This window comes from Tamandua tetradactyla, chromosome 15 (genome assembly GCF_023851605.1).
Source record: "Tamandua tetradactyla isolate mTamTet1 chromosome 15, mTamTet1.pri, whole genome shotgun sequence".
Taxonomy (NCBI): domain Eukaryota; kingdom Metazoa; phylum Chordata; class Mammalia; order Pilosa; family Myrmecophagidae; genus Tamandua; species Tamandua tetradactyla.
In genome coordinates, this window is record NC_135341.1 from 62,325,973 (window position 1) to 62,347,111 (window position 21,139).

The window sequence follows — 21,139 nt, forward strand, 5'->3', positions numbered from 1 at the left end:
TGAAAAGTTTGAGTTCAGTTACCACAGAATGATTCTCTTCTGTGGCAGAAGAGAAGATTCTCAGTGGTGTTTTTGTTTTCGTTTTTAGATCAAAAGAAAAATTTGGTGTTCCCCTCTTCTGGAATTTGTAGCATATATTTCACAATTTAGTTTGATTTTAAACATGACAAAAGTAATTCTCAAAATTTCAATTCCATTTTTTTTTAAATGCTTGACCATTTCTTATTAGGAAGTAGTGAAAGGAATTGAAGAGGTTATAGAGTCATAATACTCAGTTACCATCAGGGTGCGCAAGGCGGTATAAATTGTTAGAGAGATGTTCTGAGCTACTACAGAATGCACATTCCTTCCTGCTTCTCTGCTTCCCTCCCCAGACATATTGCATACCCTGGAGATATAATGGTGAACTAGGTAGATACAGATTGCATATCACATAGAGCTTGCATTCCAGTACATTAAACAGATAGTAGACATGTAAACAGAGTAATAGGATGAGTACAAAAAAGGAAGTAAGACTGTAATAAAATAAACTCAAGTAGCAGGTTACTTTAGAATGAGTTGGACAGGGAAGACCTCAGAAGGGGATGACATTTGAGCTGGGACCTGTGTGACAAGAAGCAGCCAACCATGCAACGCTCTCAGGTAAGAATATTTGAAGCAGAAAGATTAACATGTGCAAATAACTTCTAGCAGGAGGTGTTTTGACAAAGAAAGCAGTTGTAGGGCAGGCAGAGGCCAGGAAATGTGGGGTTTTGAGGGCTGTAAAGACTTGGATTTTATTCTAAGTTGGATAAGAAGCTGTTGGAATGCTTTAAGCAAGAAAGTTTTGTATTTTGTTTTTTGTGTTTTTCTTTTTAAGGTTATTCTGGGTTTTTGTAAAGCAGTATACTGGATCTACAGGATAGGGACAAGGCCGGAAGCAGGAAGACCAATTAGAAAGCTTATTAGTCAAAATGAGAAATGTTAGGTTTGTATCAGCTCTGAGAACAAGGCTTTTGTTTCCAGTGTTGTTTGCTTCTGTAGGAATAGTGCTGATAAGTTGAAACATTAACTATGTGTTAAAGTTAAGATTGATACTAGTGGAAATGGGGAGAAGTAGGTGATCCAGGATTTATTTTTAAAGAGAGCTGGCAGACTTCCTGGTAAATTGGATATGGGATATAGGGAATGGAAAAAACAGGGATGACTTCTGGATTTTGGTTTGAGCAGCTGAGTATATGGGAGTACTATTAATTGAGATGGAGAAATCTTGGAGAGTAACAGGTTTAGTTATGGGAAGAAATTACTAATTCTTTGGACAGCTATAATTGATACGCTGTAAAATATTCAAGGCAAGATGTCAAGTAGGTAGTTGTATATTTGAATCTACACTTTAAAAGGAGAGGTCAGGTTGTAGGTATAAATTATGGCATCATCAGTTTATAGGTTATACATGTAAAGAACACAGATAATTTAAAACTGCAGAAGGGGGAAAATGAGCATTGCTGGTTTTATTTAAGGAAATGCAGATTTTAAAACTTCATTTGGATAGGAAAATTGAGTAAATGAAGTATGAGGTGGCCACGACAGAGGCAAGATGGCAACAGCAACCATAGCTCTTGTTTCCATGGAGAGATGAACCTGCTCATTCAAGGTGGGTCTTAATCTGCTTGCTGGAGTTAAGTGAAAGACATTTTTGGAGAGAGCACAGAGCTGAGAGAAGCTAAGAGAGAATGAAAACACCCCGGGAGAAGTCAAGAGATAAAGAAGCACCAAGAGACATTTTGGAGACAGCCATTAAATCAAGAGAGAAGGGCCAGCAGATGTCACAGCATGCCTTCCTGTGTGGCAGAGGGACCCCAGATGCCAGCAGCCTTTCCTCAGAGAGAACATGATCACAATGAACCTCTCATCAAATCCTACCATTCTAAAACCTGGGGCTTTCTCTCTGGTTGTGTGCCAAAGGAAAAGTCGTAACTTAGTTTTCATCTCAATCATAATTTATTTCTGATGTTTTATTTAGAAAGTTCAAAAAGTGTGAACGCCACTAATAAAATTCATCTCATTAAATAAAATGGGAAATGGTACATATGAAGTATGTTTCTTCTCATTCAATCTGTAAATGGTCTTTAAGAACTATTATGGAATAGTTTACATATGTAATCATGAATCACCAGTAACATCTCCCTCTTAATAGTCTAGTTAAGTCATCATGGATGAGGTCCTAAGGAGCTGGGAGACTATATGAAACACGGGCTAAATATTACTTTACATTAAAATGAAAAACAAAACATAAGTAGCCAACAGCAAAATAAAAGTATTCAGACCTTCCCATTTCCTTTACTACCAATTTTATGACACATCTGAACTTCCTACCTCTGGAATTGCATCCATCATAGCAGGCATTCATCATCCATTTCTGAGAAAAAATGTGGTGTAGCTCTTTCCTCAGAGCCCCTAAAATATACCATACAAATAGATGAGAGCAAGGAGTGATATATTTATTTTACCTATAATACTAATAATTCCTTCTTACATGTATACACAACAGTTCACTCTTCCATTAATGGATCAAAGACCTAAACATTAGAGTTAAGATCATGAAACTCTTAAAAGAAAATGTAGGGAAATATCTTATAAATCTTGTAATAAGAGGTGGTTTCCTAGGCATTACCCCTAAAGTGTGAGCAATGAAAGAAGAAATAGATAAATGAGATCTCCTGAAATATTGAACACTTCTGGACATCAAAGGACTTCATCAAGAAAGTTAAAAAGGAAGCCTACCCAATGGGAGACAATATTTGGAAACTCTTATATCAGATAAGGGTTTAATATCCAGAATATATAAAGAGATCCTGCAACTCAACAACAAAAAGACAATCAGCTCAATTTAAATCAGCTCAATTTAAAAATAGGCAAAAGATATGGACAGATACTTTTCCAAAGAGGAAATACAGATGGCTCAATAACATGAAATGATGCTCAGCCTCACTGGCTATTAGGGAAACGCAAATGAAAAACCAAAATGAGATATCATCTTATACCTACAAAGAATGGCCATTATCAAAAAACCCCACAAAACTACAAGTGCTGGAGAGGATGTGGAGAAAGAGGCACACTTATTCATTATTGGGGGGAATGAAGAATGGTGTAACCGCTCTTGAAGACAATTTGGCAGTACCTCATGAAGCTAAGTATAGAATTGCTACATGACCCAGCAATCCCATTGCAAGGTATACATTCAGAGGAACTGAAGGCAAGGACACAAGTGGACATTTGCACACCAATGTTTATAGTGCCATTGTTGATGATTACCAAGAGATGGAAACAAGCCAAATGTCCATCAACAGAGGAATGGATAAACAAACTGTAGTATAACATATGATGGAATATTGTACAGCTGTAAGACAATATTTTATGATGTGTGCAACAAAGTGGATGAAACTTAAGGACATTATGTTGTATGAAATTAGCCAGAAACTAAAGGACAAATACTGTATTGTCTCACTAATATGACTAACATTAATGAGCAAACTTTGAAAGTTAAAGTTGAGACATCAGGAGATAGAGGATAGAGATTGGGCATTTGATGCTGACAGTGTTCAACAGATCCAGAAATGGATAGCACAATACTATGTGATGATAACACAGTATTCCAGAAATGAATAGCACAATGCTATGTGATGGTAGCACAATATTGTAAGTATACTGAATGAAGCTGAGTGTGACTATGGTTCAAAGAGAAAGGCTGGAGACATGTATGACACCAGAAGGTAGGACAGAAGATGAAGACTGGGACTGTACAACTTAGTGAAACCTAGAGTGGACAATGATGGTGATTAAATATACAAATATAAGAATCTTTTTGTATGCAGAACAAATGAATGTCAACGTTGCAAGATGTTAAAAATGGGATGGTATACGGAAAAAAAACATAATCAGTGCAAACTAGGCTCTATAATTAACAGTAACATTGTAATAGGTTCTGTTAAATGTAACACATTATATACCAGAGACAAATGTCAGTAAGAGGGAGATATAAGTGAGGGGTAAGGAATTCTTGGTTTTGCTGTTTCTCCTTTTTATTTTATTAAAAATTTTTTTTTATTCTTCATATATTTCTTATGTCTTCTTTCTTTGTGGAAGAAATGGAAATGTCCTCATATAGATCGTAGTGTTGAATGCATAACTGGGTTTATACAGGGAACCATTGACTGTTTACTTAGGAAGGATTGTGTGGTGTGTGAATAAAGATGTTTAAACAGAAACACAAAGACATGTCTTGGAGAAGATGTGGAGCGAGAGAGAAGTACCTGTTCACTGTTGGTAGGGGAGTAGAGTACAACAGCCCTCTGGAGGGCAGTATGGTGGCTCCACAGGAGGCTAAGTATAGGGTGACTATATGATCCTGCAACCCCGTTATTAGGTTTATACTTGGAAGAACTGAAAGCAGGGACACGAATGGACATTTGCACACTGGTTTTTATGGTGGCAGTATTCAGATTTGCAATGGATGGAGGTGGTCTAAAGGTATGTCAATTGATGTATGGAAGGGGGAACTGTGGTATACATACAGTTGAATGATGAGCGGCTGCAGGAAGGATTGAAGTTGTGAGGCCTGCAACTAGTGAATAAGCCTGGAGGGCAATATGTTGATAGAAATAAGCCAGAAACAGAAAGACAAATATTATAATGCCTCATTAATATGGACAACCTATAATATGCAAACTCTGAGAATTGAATCTGAGAGCATAGTTTATCAGGGGAAGGCCTATTATAAAGGTTCTTAGATTGTAAGCTCTCAGAGCAGTCACATCTATTTCTGAGTTGTAACTGTTACTTCTAAATTCTTAGATGCTGAGCTCTTTGTCTATAACCTGGTCGTTCCTTGGAATTTCAGGTATCCGTATGATATCTAAGAATCAGAGCTAGAGTTCTGCAGCTATGAAAATCAGCATTATCCCATTCAGCAACTGTTTAAAAAGCTAAAAAATTCTTCAGACTTCAATTAGAGATGTGAATGAAGCTGATTAGGGGTGAAGTGTACCCCAGACTAAAGGGTAAAGGATGATGCTGACTGTATTTTAAAACTTCATCTTTTGTGTGAGACCAAAATTAGAGATGTTTATTTGGTGTGAAATTTATATTTTCTTCAGCACATTATCTCATTCACTTGTGTAGTCAGTTTATTTGAACACCATAATTAGATGGAACCTTGAATAGGGAGTGAGATCTTGTTGGTTTGTATAGGTTGGTGTGATGCCCCGATACATCCCAGAGGCATCTGGGCAGCAGATAAAAAAGTATTTGCAGTCTCCTTGAGGAGTGGATGAAAATGTTGAACTTCCCCGAGATGTGATATTCTTGTAAGCACTGGGGACTTATCAATTTAATAGGCTAAACCTTAGATCTTGGGGCTTGCCCTTACAAAACTTACTCCTTCAAAGGAGAAGCTAAACCTGTTTATGATTATACCTGAGTCACTCCCAGAGAATGTGGCTTCTCTCTCTATGCCAACTTTGCAGATAAATTCACTGGCCTCCCTCCCTAAATGTGACTTGACTTCCAGGATGAGCCAGACCCTAGCATTGTAGGATTGCAAATGCCTTCTTAACCAAAAGAGGAAAAGAAATGAAACAAAATAAAGTTTCAATAGCTGAGAGAGTTCAAACATAATTGAGAGGTCATCTGGAGGTTATTCTTGCACATTATATAGATATCCTTGTTCAGTTTTTGGTGTTTTGGAGTGGCCAGGGGGAAATACCTGAAATTGTTGAACTTTAATCCAGTCTTTTTAATTTTTTTAAACTTTTTTATTGTATAACATATATACAAAGCAAAGAAATAAAAAAGCAATAATTTTCAAAGCACTCTTCAACAGGTAGTTACAGGACAGATCCCAGAGTTTATCATGGGCTACCATATGATCCCCTCAGATGTTTCTTTCTAGCTCTTCCAGAACATAGAAGGGCTAGAAGGCTTAAATATTTCTAAGTGTCACAATCGACTTTTTTGCTTCTTTTTTTCGTGAAAAATAACATATACAAAAAAGCAATACATTTCAAAGCACAGCACCACAATTAGTTGTAAAACATATTTCAGAGTTTGACATGGGTTTTATTTCTCTAATTTTAGGTTTTTACTTCTAGCTACTAGAAGATACTAGAGACTAAAAGAGATATCAATTTAATGATTCAGCATTCATATTCATTTGTTAAATCCTGTCTTCCCTGTATAACTCCACCATCACCTTTGATCTTTCTGTCCCTCTCTTTAGGGGTGTTTGGGCTATGGCCATTCTTAATTTTCCATATTGGAAGGGTGTGTCACTAATATGGAGTAGGAAGATGAAGCTGTCTGATGTTCTGGAGAAGCTGGGCCCTCTAGGTTTCAGGACGTATCTGGATCAGGGACCCATCTGGAGGTTGTAGGTTTATGGAAAGTTACTCTAGTGCATCAAACCCTTGTGGAATCTTATATATTGCCCTAGGTGTTCTTTAGGATTGGCTGGAATGGTTCTAGTTGGGGTTTGGCAGGTTATGATAGGTAGTAAGGTCTAACTGAAGATTGAGAGACAGCAATCTCCAGAGTAGCCTCTCAGCTCTATTTGAACTCTCTGTACCACTGCTACTTTGTTAGTTACACTTCTTTTCCCCCTTTTGGTCAGAATGGAATTGTTGATCCCATGATGACAGGTCTGGATTCATCCCTGTGCATCATCTCCCACATCGCCAGGGAAACTTTCACCCCTGGATGTCATGTCCCACATATAGAGGGGAAGACAGTGATTTCATTTGCAGAGCTGGGCTTAGAGAGACTGAGGCCACATCTGAGCCAACAAAAGAGGTCCTCCAGAGGTAACTCTTAGGCATGCAGATAGGTAGTCTAAGCTTCTCCACTACCTACATCAGCTTCACATAAGTAAGCCTCAGGATCTAGGGTATGGCCTATTGATTTGGGTATCCCTAAAGTTTGACACAGTATCAGGGGATTACCTGATGGTAAGGTTTAATATTTCATATTCTTTTTCCCATCCCTCAAGGGACTTTGCCAATACTTTTTAATTATCTGCTTAACATATTTTAGAATGTATCCAGGCATTGTATTAATCTATGCAGGATTAAAGGTCCTCTTTCTTACTCTGGGCTACCTATTTTTCAGTTGTTCAGCTGAACTGTACAGATAGGTTGAGTTAGATTATGTGCTACAGAAAATTTCAGTTCCAGGCCAAATAAAACTTTCTCCCTTTGATCTCAAAGAGTATGTGTGGTTCTAAAATATAGACACTGTCTTCCTTACCCCTGTATTCTGAATTGCTTTCACCCCAACCTGATTGGCTTTGTAATCCAGTATCTTTGAGTCTTGAAGATGACTGTATAAGTATATAGCTCTCTCAGTGTGACTATGCAATGGTGAAGACCTTATGACTCAAACTTCTGTTATCCAGTGTATGGACAGATGAGTTAGAACATAAACACAAAAAATAAATAATTAGGGGAAATAAGGAGTATGGGATATTTTGGGTGTTCTTTTTTATTTTTCCTTTTTTTTGTGGAAATGAAAATGTTCAGAAATCTATTGTGATGATAAATGCACAACACTTAATGTGATTATATGGTATGTGAATATATAGTGTATCTCAAAATTGCATTATAAATTATAAAATTTTAAAAATGAATAAATGACAGCTGGAGTCTGTACCCATTTCTCACTGTTGAAGTATCAGATTTAAGAAATCAGATTTGTCTTTCATTCAGCAAATACTTGAATGCCAGGTAGGAGGATCAACTACCCGGGTGTCCCTAAGACTGTCAGGTTTTACTACTGAAAGATACACAGCTTAGAAATGGAGTGGAAAGTAAACTACCAGTAAGAGGAAAGTTGGTGGTCATTTGAGATGAAGTATTAATGTAAGACACACCCTGAAATATTTGACCGTATAATAAAAGTTTTCACACTTTTGGACCCACTTGTCTTAAAAGTTGCATTATTTTCTATGCAACTTCTGAGTGGGAGGTTGAGAAAGATGGGGATCCAAATGGATATGTGCCTACAGTTTAATGGAATGGATCTAAACCAGGAGCAATACCCATCCTCTACCCATCCCCACCTCCTCATCCCAGTGGGAGTGAGGCACTGGAAATATGTGAGGACATTTTTTGTTGTCTCAGTTACTAAGATATTTAGTAGGTCAAAGGCCAGGTCTGTAACATCCTGCAATGGGAATTGTCCCACTAAAATTGTTAAATACTAGGATTTTCATTCATTTCTTAATATGTTCCTGGATCTAGGGCATGAGACCTATAACTTGCCCTTTTATGAAAATGTATACAGTCAACTAGATTTTTCTCGTACAGACAGTTTTACCCATAATCATATATATATTTTTAGGACTGGTCCTGAAGACATGGAAGGAAAGGGGGCAAAGCATAAATAGCATCTCTTTCTTACCAGGGCCCTGTCTAAGATTTGGTCTGAAACACATACCTGTCATGCTGTTGTTCCAGCTCTGTCCTTGGTGTCATCTGCTTTCTCAGTGCTGCTCTACTAACAGTATGAAGTCAAATACCAGTCTGTATACTTGGTTTTAAACGACATGGTTCCTTAATCTTCCTCAATTTCATCATTAATGTGAGGCAGTACTTTTCTGCTAGAAGAAAAGACACTAGTTCCTATTTATGCCAGTGGTCACATATATAAACATTGAAATTTTAGGATGTTTTCATTTGCTCATCCCTTCTAATTATTTGTGTAAGCTTTTGGTTTTTCATCCATTCAGTCTAAGGGGTAGTAGTTATTTCAGGATGATTAATATCATAGCAGTTTGAATTCCTGCTCTGCCTATTGTTCTGAGTACCAAGTAGGCTATTTGACTTCTCTCTACCTTAGTATCTTCATATACAAAGTAAAGATAAGCGTAATACCTACCTTTCAGTATATGTTAATTGCTTGAGATAATTTTTATAAAATGTTTAGCACAATACCTAGGATACATAAAATACAATAAATGATAGTAGTTTTTGTTGTAGCTATTATGGATAATATGTAGAGCGTCCTGGCCACTTACACCTTTTAAAAAAGATCCAAGGTGCACGGGTGGTTCAGTGGTTAGGATGCCCACCTTCTGTGTGGGAGACCTGGGTTCAATTCCTGGATCACGCACTCTTCCCCCCAAAAAAGGATCCTTGTGGAATTGATTTTTATGTCATTATTGAGTAATGTTTTGGTCATTTGATTTATCTAGATCTGCTATCTTACAGGGAAGTAAGGCCGTTGTTATTTGTGGGGTTTAATTTAAATACTCACAATCTATAAGTCTGTCTACTACAAATTGTAACGACCTATTTACCTCATTTGCAGTTGATGGATTTACTGTTTTAGTAGTCTTGATTCACAACACCTTTGAAACTTGACTAAATGTATTTTCACTTTTGTTCTTGGTTTTGTGATGTACTATTTTTACATTGTGAGTGTTGTTGTAATGTTTATTGTTATCTTAAAGCACTCTTGATCATTTTATGGGTATTCATTAAATGAAGCACTACTTAAAGAACTGGATTTTTGTTTGTTTTGTTTCACTTGAACAATCTTTATGTTACTGTTAACAAACTATAGTTTCAAATTCACTAACAGGGTGTACTTTTTGTTAGCTTGGAAAAATTAATGAGACGAATATACAGACATCTGACTGTGTAGCTATTTTTCAAAGACTTGGATTTGTAAGATTCAGAAGTTGTTATATAACTTCTTGTTGATTTTATTTGAACCTTGATCCCGTTGCATGATTACATCTTGAATATCATTATTCATAGAGTATAGTGGTACTGTCATATACTATTATAGAGAAGAGAGGAATGTGCAACTTTGCAACTCTTAGGAGGCTTTCACTTACTATTCCTAAAATATAAAGTATTTTTCTAAAGCTCTTTTGAACCACATTAAATAGGTCAAGTATTATATGCTAAGGAGGCAAATTTTCTTTATTTTCTGGGGTGTATATACTCAATATTTATCTTTGGTGATGAAAAAGAGTGCCATAATGGTAAAAAAACAGAATGATTGTTAAAATGCAATACATTCTATATTGGCTTTTATATATATATAGGCTAGAATGACTGTCAGTATAAAGCATAGGTTTAAATTTCTCCTAATTCTATAAATTCCAGGGAGAGACACATCTTATCTTTCCTAAAAAAGCTTCAGTGGAGCAATTGCAAAAAATTCGTGACCTGATTGCCATGGAGAGAAGTAGCAGATTGGATGGATCAAATAAAAACCACAAAGTAGAATTATCTCAACAACCTGCAAGCAGTGTCCATCTTTCTACAACACAGTCTTCAACTTCTAGTGGGTTAACCCAGCACCCAAGGAACAGTCAAGTGCAGTCATCAAATCCACTCTCTGCGCCAATGGTAATATTAATCTTCCTTCGCTGTTTCATTCAAACTGTTGAGACAGCCAAAGGTTTAGCATATGTTATGATTTATTTCTGAATTTCTGCCCCAGTTATTTGTGATTCTTATAATATTAGCATATCCAAACTTCCTCAGCTCTTTAAAAAAATGAGAAATTTGTAACAAAAGTGGGGAAAGAATAACTTTCTTTTATTTATACTTTTAAATTTTAACTTGTTGCTTATTGCTTCTAAGGCAACTTAAATTTTGTTTAGTTTATTATTTATAAATATGCCTTTTGCTTTGTTATTGAAATCAGTTACACAAATTAGTATATACTTTTAACGTAAAAGAGAGTAATGGACTTGATGGACAGGAGTATGAATATCAAATTAGATTGCTAATCTAATTGATACTTCTGATCTAACTTTTACCTACTTCTATCACAATAAGGACCATTAATTCCAACAGCCTATCATTATCAACACCTCAATTCAATAAAAAATCAGCTTCTTTGGATTGAATGTAAATAATAATGCATTAATTTGCTCATAGTAGATGCTAGCAAAGTAGCGGCATTTAGTTATTAGGTGCATTGGTTTGCCAGGCTGCCATAACAAAGTACCACAGAGTCATTCACTTAAACGATAGTAATTTATGCCTCTCAGTTTTGAAGGCCAGAAGTCCAAGTTGAAGATTTCAGTGGAATCATACTTTCTCTGTAAAGTCTGTAACATTCTGTTAGTGTCTTGCCCATAACTCCATCTCTACTCCCATCACAGAGCTGTCTCTCTCACCATCTCTCTCCTGTCTCCAGTCACTATGTCCAAATTTCCTCTGCATATAAGTACTCCAGTCATGTTGGATTAAGACCACTGTGATTCAGTTTGATGTCATCTCAATAGGACCTTCAAAGCTCCTGTTCACAAATGGGTTCATATCCACAGGACTAGAGATTAGGACTTGAACATGTTTTTGTGGGGAACATGATTCAATCCATAGCATTAGCATACACAGATAGATACTTCTGAAGATCTGAAATCAAACTTCTGATGACTGAAGGCTTTGTTGGTGTACCTAAATTATCCCATCTAGTAGGAAATTATCCTGTTTACAAAAATCCCTTCTAATAGACGTCCTTAAAGATTCTTCTAAATTTTCCCTGTTAGAAAATTTTCATGATTTTTCTGTACTAATTTTATGGTACCCCCTTATTTTAATTTTGGTAGAACAGCTTGTCACTGTCCTTCATAGAGCAAAACTTTATATGGGGTCAGTTATTAAATCCACCCTTAATCTTCCCCATCTAAGTAAGTCCAGAGCCTGTAACCTTGCCTCCCTGGTAATAGTGAGTGTGATGATTGGCAATCATTCCTTTGTCTAGACTGAAAAGGACCCAAGCTTGTCCTTAAAATAAAGAATAAAGGTGTTCAGGGCTGGCAGGAGAGGAGAGAGAGAAAAAAAGTTATTATCCTTTTATATAATTCTTCTCGAGTGGTTTTGAAGCATGTTTTGTGTATGTATATGAGAGATTTAATTCCTCTAGCATTCTCCTTTGTGCCTCAGTTGACTTAGGTTAACCTTTAAGTCTTTAATATATTTTCCCTCTCATTAGCTTCACAGCTAGTGTTTATAATAATTATTAACAAAATATCTAGTGTTTATTAATGATTCTGAAGATTAGCATATGTGAAAGCTTTATAAACTAAAGACTTCAAGGTTTTACTTTTAGAAATAATTGTTTCTGAAAGTATCTTAGATGCTTGCTTCATTTTGTGCAAAGCTGTCACAGAGTCACAGAAAAATGGGACTAATTACTTCTAATGTGAAAGAATAGTAGCCCTGGTCATTCCATTCCTTATAGTAGTGGTTTCCATTCTTTTTGATTGCACAACTTATCATTAATAATTTGTACATATTCCGACAAGTGTCTATTTATAAATTATATACTTCTGTACTAATATAATGTATCTTATCAGTCGTGTGAAAACGAGTGAAATAAAAATAAATCTAAGTAGCACTCCAGTGGATTGCTTTATGTACTTCCCTTGGAGCATTTGCATTCCATCTTGGAAATCTTCCATTAGTTTTGCATTTAAGACTGATATGGATACAGAAGCACACTTAAAATTTTTCTTCCTTTTTAATACCTTTACTTATGAGTTCTCTAATCACAGTATTTGAATACATCTTTTAATATTTCCTACTTTATCTTCTCTTGAATCGGTGTTACTTAACAGTTTAAAATGCATAGTATTAACCAGTTTTATATATGTAAAAACATATATATATATGGTGCATGAAACATTTTGTTTTACAAAATAGCTCTTTCCTTAACTAAGTGGTATCTAGTCAGTGTTCTGGCTAAGGAATCCATTCACATTCTCTGTCAATCTTTACCCTCCTTCCTTTTTAGATTTTTTTAATGGGTTTTTTTTTTTTTATTCCTAACCTTGCAATGCACATATAGTTTAGGGTTTTTAATACCCTGTCAACCACCAAGTAATCTCTGAACACTCCATTAAAAACCAAATGTCATTCTATTGCCAAAACAAATTTAGAGTTTAGAAGAAAATAAACCATTTTTCTTTTTCAAATACTTAGGTTCTTAATAGGCAAGTCTCTGTCAACTTACTCTAGTTCTTGAGAGAAAATTCTTTTTCTGTGTTCCTTTTTGGGATTTGGAGACATTATAATGAATGTTGTTTTTTTACAGCTAACTATTGATTATCCATGCATCACTTATATGAAGATTTTAAAAAATTATTTTGTTATTTAAGTTTTCATCACCACTAATTGTTATTGTACAGCACATAACAATTACTTTCTCCTGCCTGGTACATTTTAAGTGATAGTTGAGAATTAAAATAGATGAAAGTCAGGCAGTGATCGAGAGATTGAAGAATTATTTATCCTGCATATAAATCTAAATAGTGGTGAGGTTTATACCTACTACAGTTATTTTTGGTTAAAACTGTATCAAGTGAAATTTATAAATAAAAGGCAAGATGATGATGACTGATGTTGAAGTTTGCCAATAAACTTTTCCTTTAAGGCATAAAGTACTAGAATATATTGATAATAAATAGTGGTGGTGGATATTTAGAAAGTTATTTTGGGCAGATTTCTGTTCTATTCAGTCTATAGAATTTAATCATTTATCCAAGGGAATATCAGGTTTTTAATTTTTCTCTTTTAAATAATAATTTTAAAATGAAACCAGTTTAACTAAGGATACAGTGCCATATTAGTATATCTTTGTCTCTTTGTGGAATCTAGAAGAGGAGTTGTTATAAAGCAGGGTTTCCTCTCCAACCCCTATCTGACTATTAGGGAATCACATCAGAATCTTAGTTCAGTGTTAACTTTTCTCTCCCTCCTGGGCCATGTGAGTTGCTTCTTTCTCGTTATATGTTTGCTGAGATCCAAAAATAAAATCCTTATTACCTATCACTTAAATCATAGATATGTTATTTTCTTATTTTACCTAAAGAAATATAATAGCTACTGTAATGAAACAAGAAAGAATGAAATTATGAGCTGTTACTTCCTGCTGAGGTTATAAGCCCTGACCACGGTGGAGTGTGATCAGTTTGGGTCAGTCCAAGCACATAAGAGATTTACATCTCCAGTCATTAGTGATTCAGAAGGTATCTTGAAGCAGGAAAGGAAGCTATGTATTGGCTACAACCATTGTATCATTGACATTACAGGAATGGGATATGGGAGGTCTTAGGGAGCAAATTGAAAAATAATAGAAAGCCCTAAGAGATTCAGGCATTCCTGAAACACCTCCTAATATCTCATTTTTTAATGTAAGTTTTATTTTTATCAGATATAAAGGTTTAAGTCTCACTAATGCTGCATGCCTTTTATGGGTCTGTTGATGTCTTTCTTCTAGATCATTCTCATTTCAGGACCCATGCTTACAGTTCTCTTAAACTGGTCACTGGGGTAAGTGGTATATCAGCTCTTAAAGCTTCTCCCCAGAAATAACACGTCATTTGTACTTACATTTCACTAACCAAAGCGTGGCCACAGTATCCTTTAAGGGGGTTGTAAGGGTAGTTCAGTGGTAGAATTTGCGTCTGCCATGCAGGAGACCCGTGTTTGATTCCTGGCCTGTGCACTTCCCAAAAACAAATGAGCAAACAAGCAAAAAATCAACAAATGGTGCTGTAATAATGGGATCCTCACATGGAAAAAGAATGAAGTGTGGTCCCTGCCATATAGCATACAAAAATATATATATATTTATATATATATATATATTTATATATATATCCTTTAAGAAGTTAACAAAGTGTAATCCTACCACGTGCCTACAATATTATCAGAACTGTGTGGTACACATTCTCAGAGGTGAATAAGAGCAGGAGTTTTGGGATTACAAATACAGCACATAAACTTTTCTTTTTCAGTACAATCTCCCTGCCCTAGGTTATGTCTCACATAGCCTTGTTATTCTCTAGAATACAGCTCCCCTTCATCTGCTGAGTGGGAGAGGGGCAATCAGTCAGGCATGTAGAGTGAGGGAAGTGATCTGTGGGCTCTACTGCTTCTTAGGCAGACTGTCAACCAGTCTGTTTGGTTTTCTTTCACCCCAATTTCGGGGCTACCACCTGATCCTTTGGGGGATTCTGTAATACAAATCAAATTGCTTTCCAGCTTTTAACATAACCGGTATAGAACTCAGCTTTCTACAGTCTGCTAAGCTAGTTACCATTCATTCATCTTCCTAGCTTTTGAAATTCTGTTGCTGTTGTCTTTTCTCCTGTTCTTTTTGTTCTTGTGAATTAGGCCTTTAAAATAGATTTCTCTCTACTTTCATTTGAGTAGGACTTAGGATTTTGGATAGAAGTAGAACCAGAGCTACATACATATTTAACCAAAGTGTTTAGTCCTCTCTTTTAGTCCAGAAACAGAGTTATTTCTCAATTTACAGAGACCTGTTTGTGGAACAAAGGACAGAGTAGTTGTGTTAACCTCAGACTTTGTAGCAAATAACAAGCAAGCGTGCTTTTCTGTGTGCTCTCTCTTTAAAATGTTGCAACAGGCCTCATTGTAAATACAGGTTTTTGCATTGATTTTCTATTGGCCAGGATATCTAAGTATTTCTCAGTTTCTAGGCCCTAGTTTCTGTTACTTTTTCACTTTTTATTTTGCAAAGGTTGCCATGTTGTCATGAACTGCTTACCTCTATCTTAAATCCATCTAAAGCTCAATGCTTTGAGTTCCTGTTGTGTTGATTAGCAGAAAGTCTAATTTTCCAAGGTCTTTCTTCCCAGTGATTCTTGCTAGGAGTGCTGGGATATGGAGGTAGGGGACATTTAAAGTCATTAGTCTCACAAATTGCATGTGCTGTTACTTGCCTCCCTCCCCCCGCCGCCCCCCTGCCATGATCATTCTGCTCTGGTGCTCTCTGTCCTTACCATCCTCCGTTACGTTGGCTGTCATCCCTCTGCTGCCCATGGATTGCTCCCCAAAGGCTAAGGCCCTTGCTGCTCCATCCTCCTCTGGATTGTACCAGGCTCCTTCTAGATTTCTTCCTAAAATCTTTCTGAGAGGTTTTACTGTGGGAGAGCTATTGGAGTCCTTGTGAAACAATATCATATGGCAGGCCTTTCCTTCCCAGGTGAAAAAAGGTGAGGGTAGATGGAAGTCATTAAAGAAAATTTTATTTTGAACCTGGAAAAACTATTCCCTGTGATATTCAGGTCCTGTTGAACTTTGCACCCATCTTTTAAAGTTTTCATGCTGTAGGGATAGCTAGTGCGCACGATTCATAAACCCTTTAGAATTGGTAAAAAAAAAAAAAATTCAGCTTTATAAGTGTAATTGTCTTTCTAGCACTTGCTAATTACATGTCACTGTTTAACATTTGCTTAAATCTGGGGGAAACAACTTTATGAAGATATTGCAGGCCATGGTTAGGGTGGGGAAGGAGCATTTTGCAAAAGAAAGTGGGTAGGTGTGGTTTGGGGAGATTGCTGGACAGACCAAAAAGTTATCTACTATGCTGCCTGATAATGGGAAAAAATTAGTAATCATGAGAGTACTAAAAGTTTTCTTTTTATGTTAAATTTACTTTCTTCCCTAACTTGTATTTATTGCAAAGAGAACTACTTAATAATCAAGAACTTTTTTTTTAGAGATGTTAGCAAATTGTGTCCCTCAGGTCAAATCTGGCCTGCTGTCTGTTTTTTTTGTTTTGTTTTGTTTGTTTTTTTAACATGGGCAGGCACCGGGAGTCGAACCCAGGTCCTCTGGCATGGCAGGCAAGCATTCTTGCCTGCTGAGCCACTGTGGCCCGCCCTGCTGTCTGTTTTTATAAAAGTCTTGTTGAAACATAGCTATGCTCTTTGTTTACGCATTGTTTATAGATGCTTTCATGCCACACTGGCAGAGTTAAGTAGTAGTGACAGAATGTATGGCCCACAAAGCCTAAAATATGTATTCTTGTCCTTTTACTGTAAAAGGGCTCCCATTTTAGAGTGGAAAATTGCCTGTAATTCATTACCTAATGTAACTGTTGGTTTCTTCTGGTTCTTATCCAAGCACATATTTTACATTATCATTTATTTTTATTTTTGGAGTCTTAGCATGAAGCATAATGATAGCAGTTTACCTAAATGTAGTGATTTCTAAAGTGCTCTTATCTCTCCTAAGGTGATCTTCTTTCTATTTTTGTCTTCATTCTTTTGAATAAACATTTATTGGTCACCTGGGTATATATAGGACACTTTTCTAAATAGTTGTGTCTTATGCTTGGTATAGTCCTGTCACGATGTGGTCTCTCTGCTTTCTTTGATTTTTAATTCCTTTAAATTATTTTCCTTATTAAATCTACTCATCTCCTTTGTTTCTTGTTTTTTACATTTTTTCTGGGCTCTCAGTCAATCACTCAAATTTACCTGTTTCTTTCCTTTGAAGCTCTCTTTTAATGCATAAGAATAATATATACTGAAGACTTTAAGCTTACTGGCCTCTTTTTTCTGTAAGTACTTTTTACTCTTTTACCTGATTTTCATAAAGTTTGCTGATTTAAAGGAAACACCACTTCCGGGTTCAAAGTAGCATCTGTATCAATTCTTTATTTGTTCATCCATTCGTCATGCTACATATTGGAGATATGATAGTCAATGAGATAGACATAATCCTTTTATGGAACTTAGCTTGGGTAGGGCTTCAGACAAATTAAAAGGAAATTATAATACACTGTGATACCATGTATTATATGGTAAAGTCATAGAAAGTTTTCCAGAGATCCTCTAAGTTGATATCTGAAGGATGGAGTAATCAGATTGTCCATAATTGAAAGCCAACAGTGTTCACACATAATTGGCCTGTGTTAGCAATCAATTTTTATTTCATTGATTGGTAGTCAATATTATTAACTTATCTATGTGGATTTCTGATTGGTATTTGTTAAATAATTTTATCAAGAAGTAATTTACATACCATAAAATTCACCCATTGTAAGTGTACAATTCATTTTTAGCAGATATATAGAATTGTATGACCATCACCAAATATGCAGTTTTAAAACATTTCCAGTACCTTAAACAATTCCCTTAAACTCATTTGTGTTCAGTGGCTACTGCCACTCAACCTCCAGACAACTACTGGTTTGCTTTTGGTCTCTATAAATTTGCCTTTTCTAGACATTTTGTGTAAATGAAATTGTATAATATATAGTCTTTTTGCTTTTGTCATCTTTCATTTTATGTAATGTTTTTGAAGTTCTTCCATATTTTTGGTTTTATCAATATTTTGTTCCTTTTTATTATTGAGTAGTATTCCATTGTATAGATATCCCACATTTTGTTTATCCATTGACCAATTCATGGGCATTAGGGTCATTTCCAATGTTTGTCTATTATGAATACTACTACTATGAGCATTCACATACAAGTCTCTATGTAGACATGTTTCCATTTTTCTTGGGTAAATTCCTAGGAGTGGAACTTCTGGGTTATGTAGTAAATTGATGTTTAATATTTTAAGAAACTGCCAAACTATTTTCTAAAATTGCTACACTGTTTTACACTCTCACCAGCAATGTATTAAGAGTCCAGTTTTTCCATATTCTCACCCATACATGTTATTATCTTTTTTATTGTAACCATTTTAGTGGATGTGAAGTAGGATCTTGTGGTTTTAATTTGCATTTCATTAACTGATAACCCAACTGATTTTTTTAATTTTCTGGTAATTCGTATGTTTATTGTTCCTAAAGGAAATAACATTCTGATAACCCTTTATTTTATATCCTTTGCCTTCCAAAAGCAAATTTGAGACAGCAGGGACAATTTTTCAATGACATTAAACCATATAAAATGTTAGAAATTTTATGTTTTCAATTTTACAACTGCATCTACATTGAAAAGATTTTGTTCTGAAGCATGATTTGCTTAAAGTATGCATTTCACATTTATTACATAGTTGGTCTTAAATATATGCTTTTATTTAGCACATGAACTACTTTTAGAATATGTATGAAATTGTTGAAGACTTTTAATCAACTCTTTCATTCTCTAGAAATTACTCCCATTCATGTATATAGGTATGTATGTATTTATTTAAAGGAATTATCATCATTTGAGATTATTTCATTGAAATTATAAAAATATTGTAGTGTCATTAGAATGATAATGAAAAATAATAAATTAAGGTAGTATGTTTATAAGCTAAATTCATTATAAACCAACAACAAGACAACTTTTCAGTGTGGCTCTGTGTCTGATTTTTATGAGAGGAGCACTCCCTTTTGGACATAAGATTTAAATGCCCAATTTATTTTCATAACCTATCATTGTTGAAAGAAATATACATCTATATGTCCTTCAACAGGAAATTACATGAAATACAATACTTCCTTGTATCAGCATACTTAGCACACTTTAAAAATGATGAAGTAGTCTATTTTGACTGGAGAGAATTATTATATGGAAAGGAATGTAAACTGAGAACTCTATAAAATTAAACATGTTGTGTTTATGTGTGTAATATTTCCATTTTTCTTATTGAAAACATACATATGTATGTTCATTTTAAAAAAGGTCTGGAAAGCCATACTTGGGTATCTTAGCCACCATTTCCTCTGAGTGGTGAAATTATGGGAGATTTCAAATTATTTGTACCATTCAGCATTTTCTGAGTATTTTTTGCAACAGGCATTATTTTATAAATAGAAAAAAATTTTTGCAAGAAATGGGTTATTGAAGTCACAAGGTGATTAAAGCTCTCATTTAAAATTTATTAAGCAGAATGTTTGTATTGAAAACCAAGTTCTCTCTTGAACCAGCCCCTCATATATGGAATGTCATGGAGGCTATGAGGTTTTGTTGGGTGGCTAAACAATTTCATTTAAGATACTTGGAGTGCAGTTCCTTAGTCATTTGTAGATTATGGGTACGAATATATTGGAGTCAGGGAAGGTATGATAGTGAGCATGAAAGAGTGGAATGGAACCCTGCATTACATTCTCTTTTAGGTCCTATATGAAATTCATTGTTTGATACTGAATAACCAAATTTAGAATGGCAGTCCACTGAGCTCTTACCCTGGGTCCTCTTTGGAACATGGCTGCTCTGTAGCTTATAGTCATTTCCTGCCTGCTGTACTGTTTAATAGTAAAAGGGGAAAAATGGCTGCAGTAGCAGAAATCATTCTGCCTAAAAAGTCTGTTGTTAGACCATTACTTGTGTTTAGATTAACTTCAAATGATCCATGAGATATCCTTCTTTGGTCTCACATAAAAACTCTCATGTTGATCAACATGGTGATGTTAAGAGATCCCCTGAAAAAGCCTCTCCAAAGATTCAGTGAATAAAAGGACAAATCCCAATTGCTTAGAACTCTCGAGGATGGTAGAGACTGTGGAAGGACTCCGCAAGTGCTGAATCAAAGAAAAAGAAAAGTATCAGCTAGGAAATTTCTGGTCCAGATCTGGCAATTCGCTCCCTTTTCCCTGACTTGGGACTCACTCAGAGGCAGTGGCCCAGGTCCTTCTCATTGTAGACACAAACAATAGAGCCGCTCACCACAGAGATGTAGAACCCCACACATATCCAGCCACAGGGACCCAAGTCTGCAGAAAATGAGGACAAGTTGCTGAGGAGTGCTGTATACAAAAGGCCCCCAGGGTGGGGAGGAGAGACTATACTAGAATTGTTGGCAAGTGATGATCTCACTCAATCCAGTTTCTGTTGACTGGACCACCTAAACACAAAATGAACTTTTCTGGAATGACCCATGTGCTGGTTTGCAATTGTTTTGAACCCCATGGAAGCCTTATTCTTCTAATCCTGATTCGATGTTGTAGGGTGGGACTCTCTGTCTAGATTGTTTCCATGGAGATATGATCCAGTCAGGTGTGGGTATGACCATTTGATTAGATGGAGCTGTGACTCTGCCCATTTAAGGTGTGTCTTGATTAGTTTACTGGAGTTCTTTAAAAGGGGAAACACTTTGGAAGAAAGTTTAGAGCAGATGAGACCCAGATGTTTAGAGATGCAGAAAGAAAACATCCCCAGGGAAGCTGTTGAAACCAGAAGCCAAAGGACCAGAAGACGCCAACCATATGCCTTGCCAGCTGACAGAAGTGTTCGGGACCCTTGCCTTTTTTGAATCAAGGTACCATTTCCTGGATGCCTTAGTTTGGGCATTTTTTATGGCCTTAGGTCTGTAAACTTGTAATTTAATAAATTACCCTTTTAAAACCATACCATTTCTGGTATATTGCATTCCAGCAGTTTTAGCAA

At 35.8% G+C, this 21,139-nt stretch overlaps 1 protein-coding gene across 6 annotated transcripts in view; it reads left to right on the forward strand.

The window, feature by feature from the left end:
- The window catches only part of NGLY1 (N-glycanase 1), a 77,013-nt gene that overhangs the window by 11,837 nt on the left and 44,037 nt on the right, over positions 1-21,139 (forward strand). For 5 of the 6 annotated variants that reach the window (XM_077129968.1, XM_077129973.1, XM_077129972.1 and 2 more), the window contains exon 3: positions 10,146-10,391. The exons of the other annotated variant lie outside the window; for it this stretch is intronic. In XM_077129968.1, coding sequence (XP_076986083.1) covers positions 10,146-10,391 — 246 coding nt within the window. The remainder of the gene's footprint in view (positions 1-10,145; positions 10,392-21,139) is intronic. 6 annotated transcript variants of the gene reach the window in all.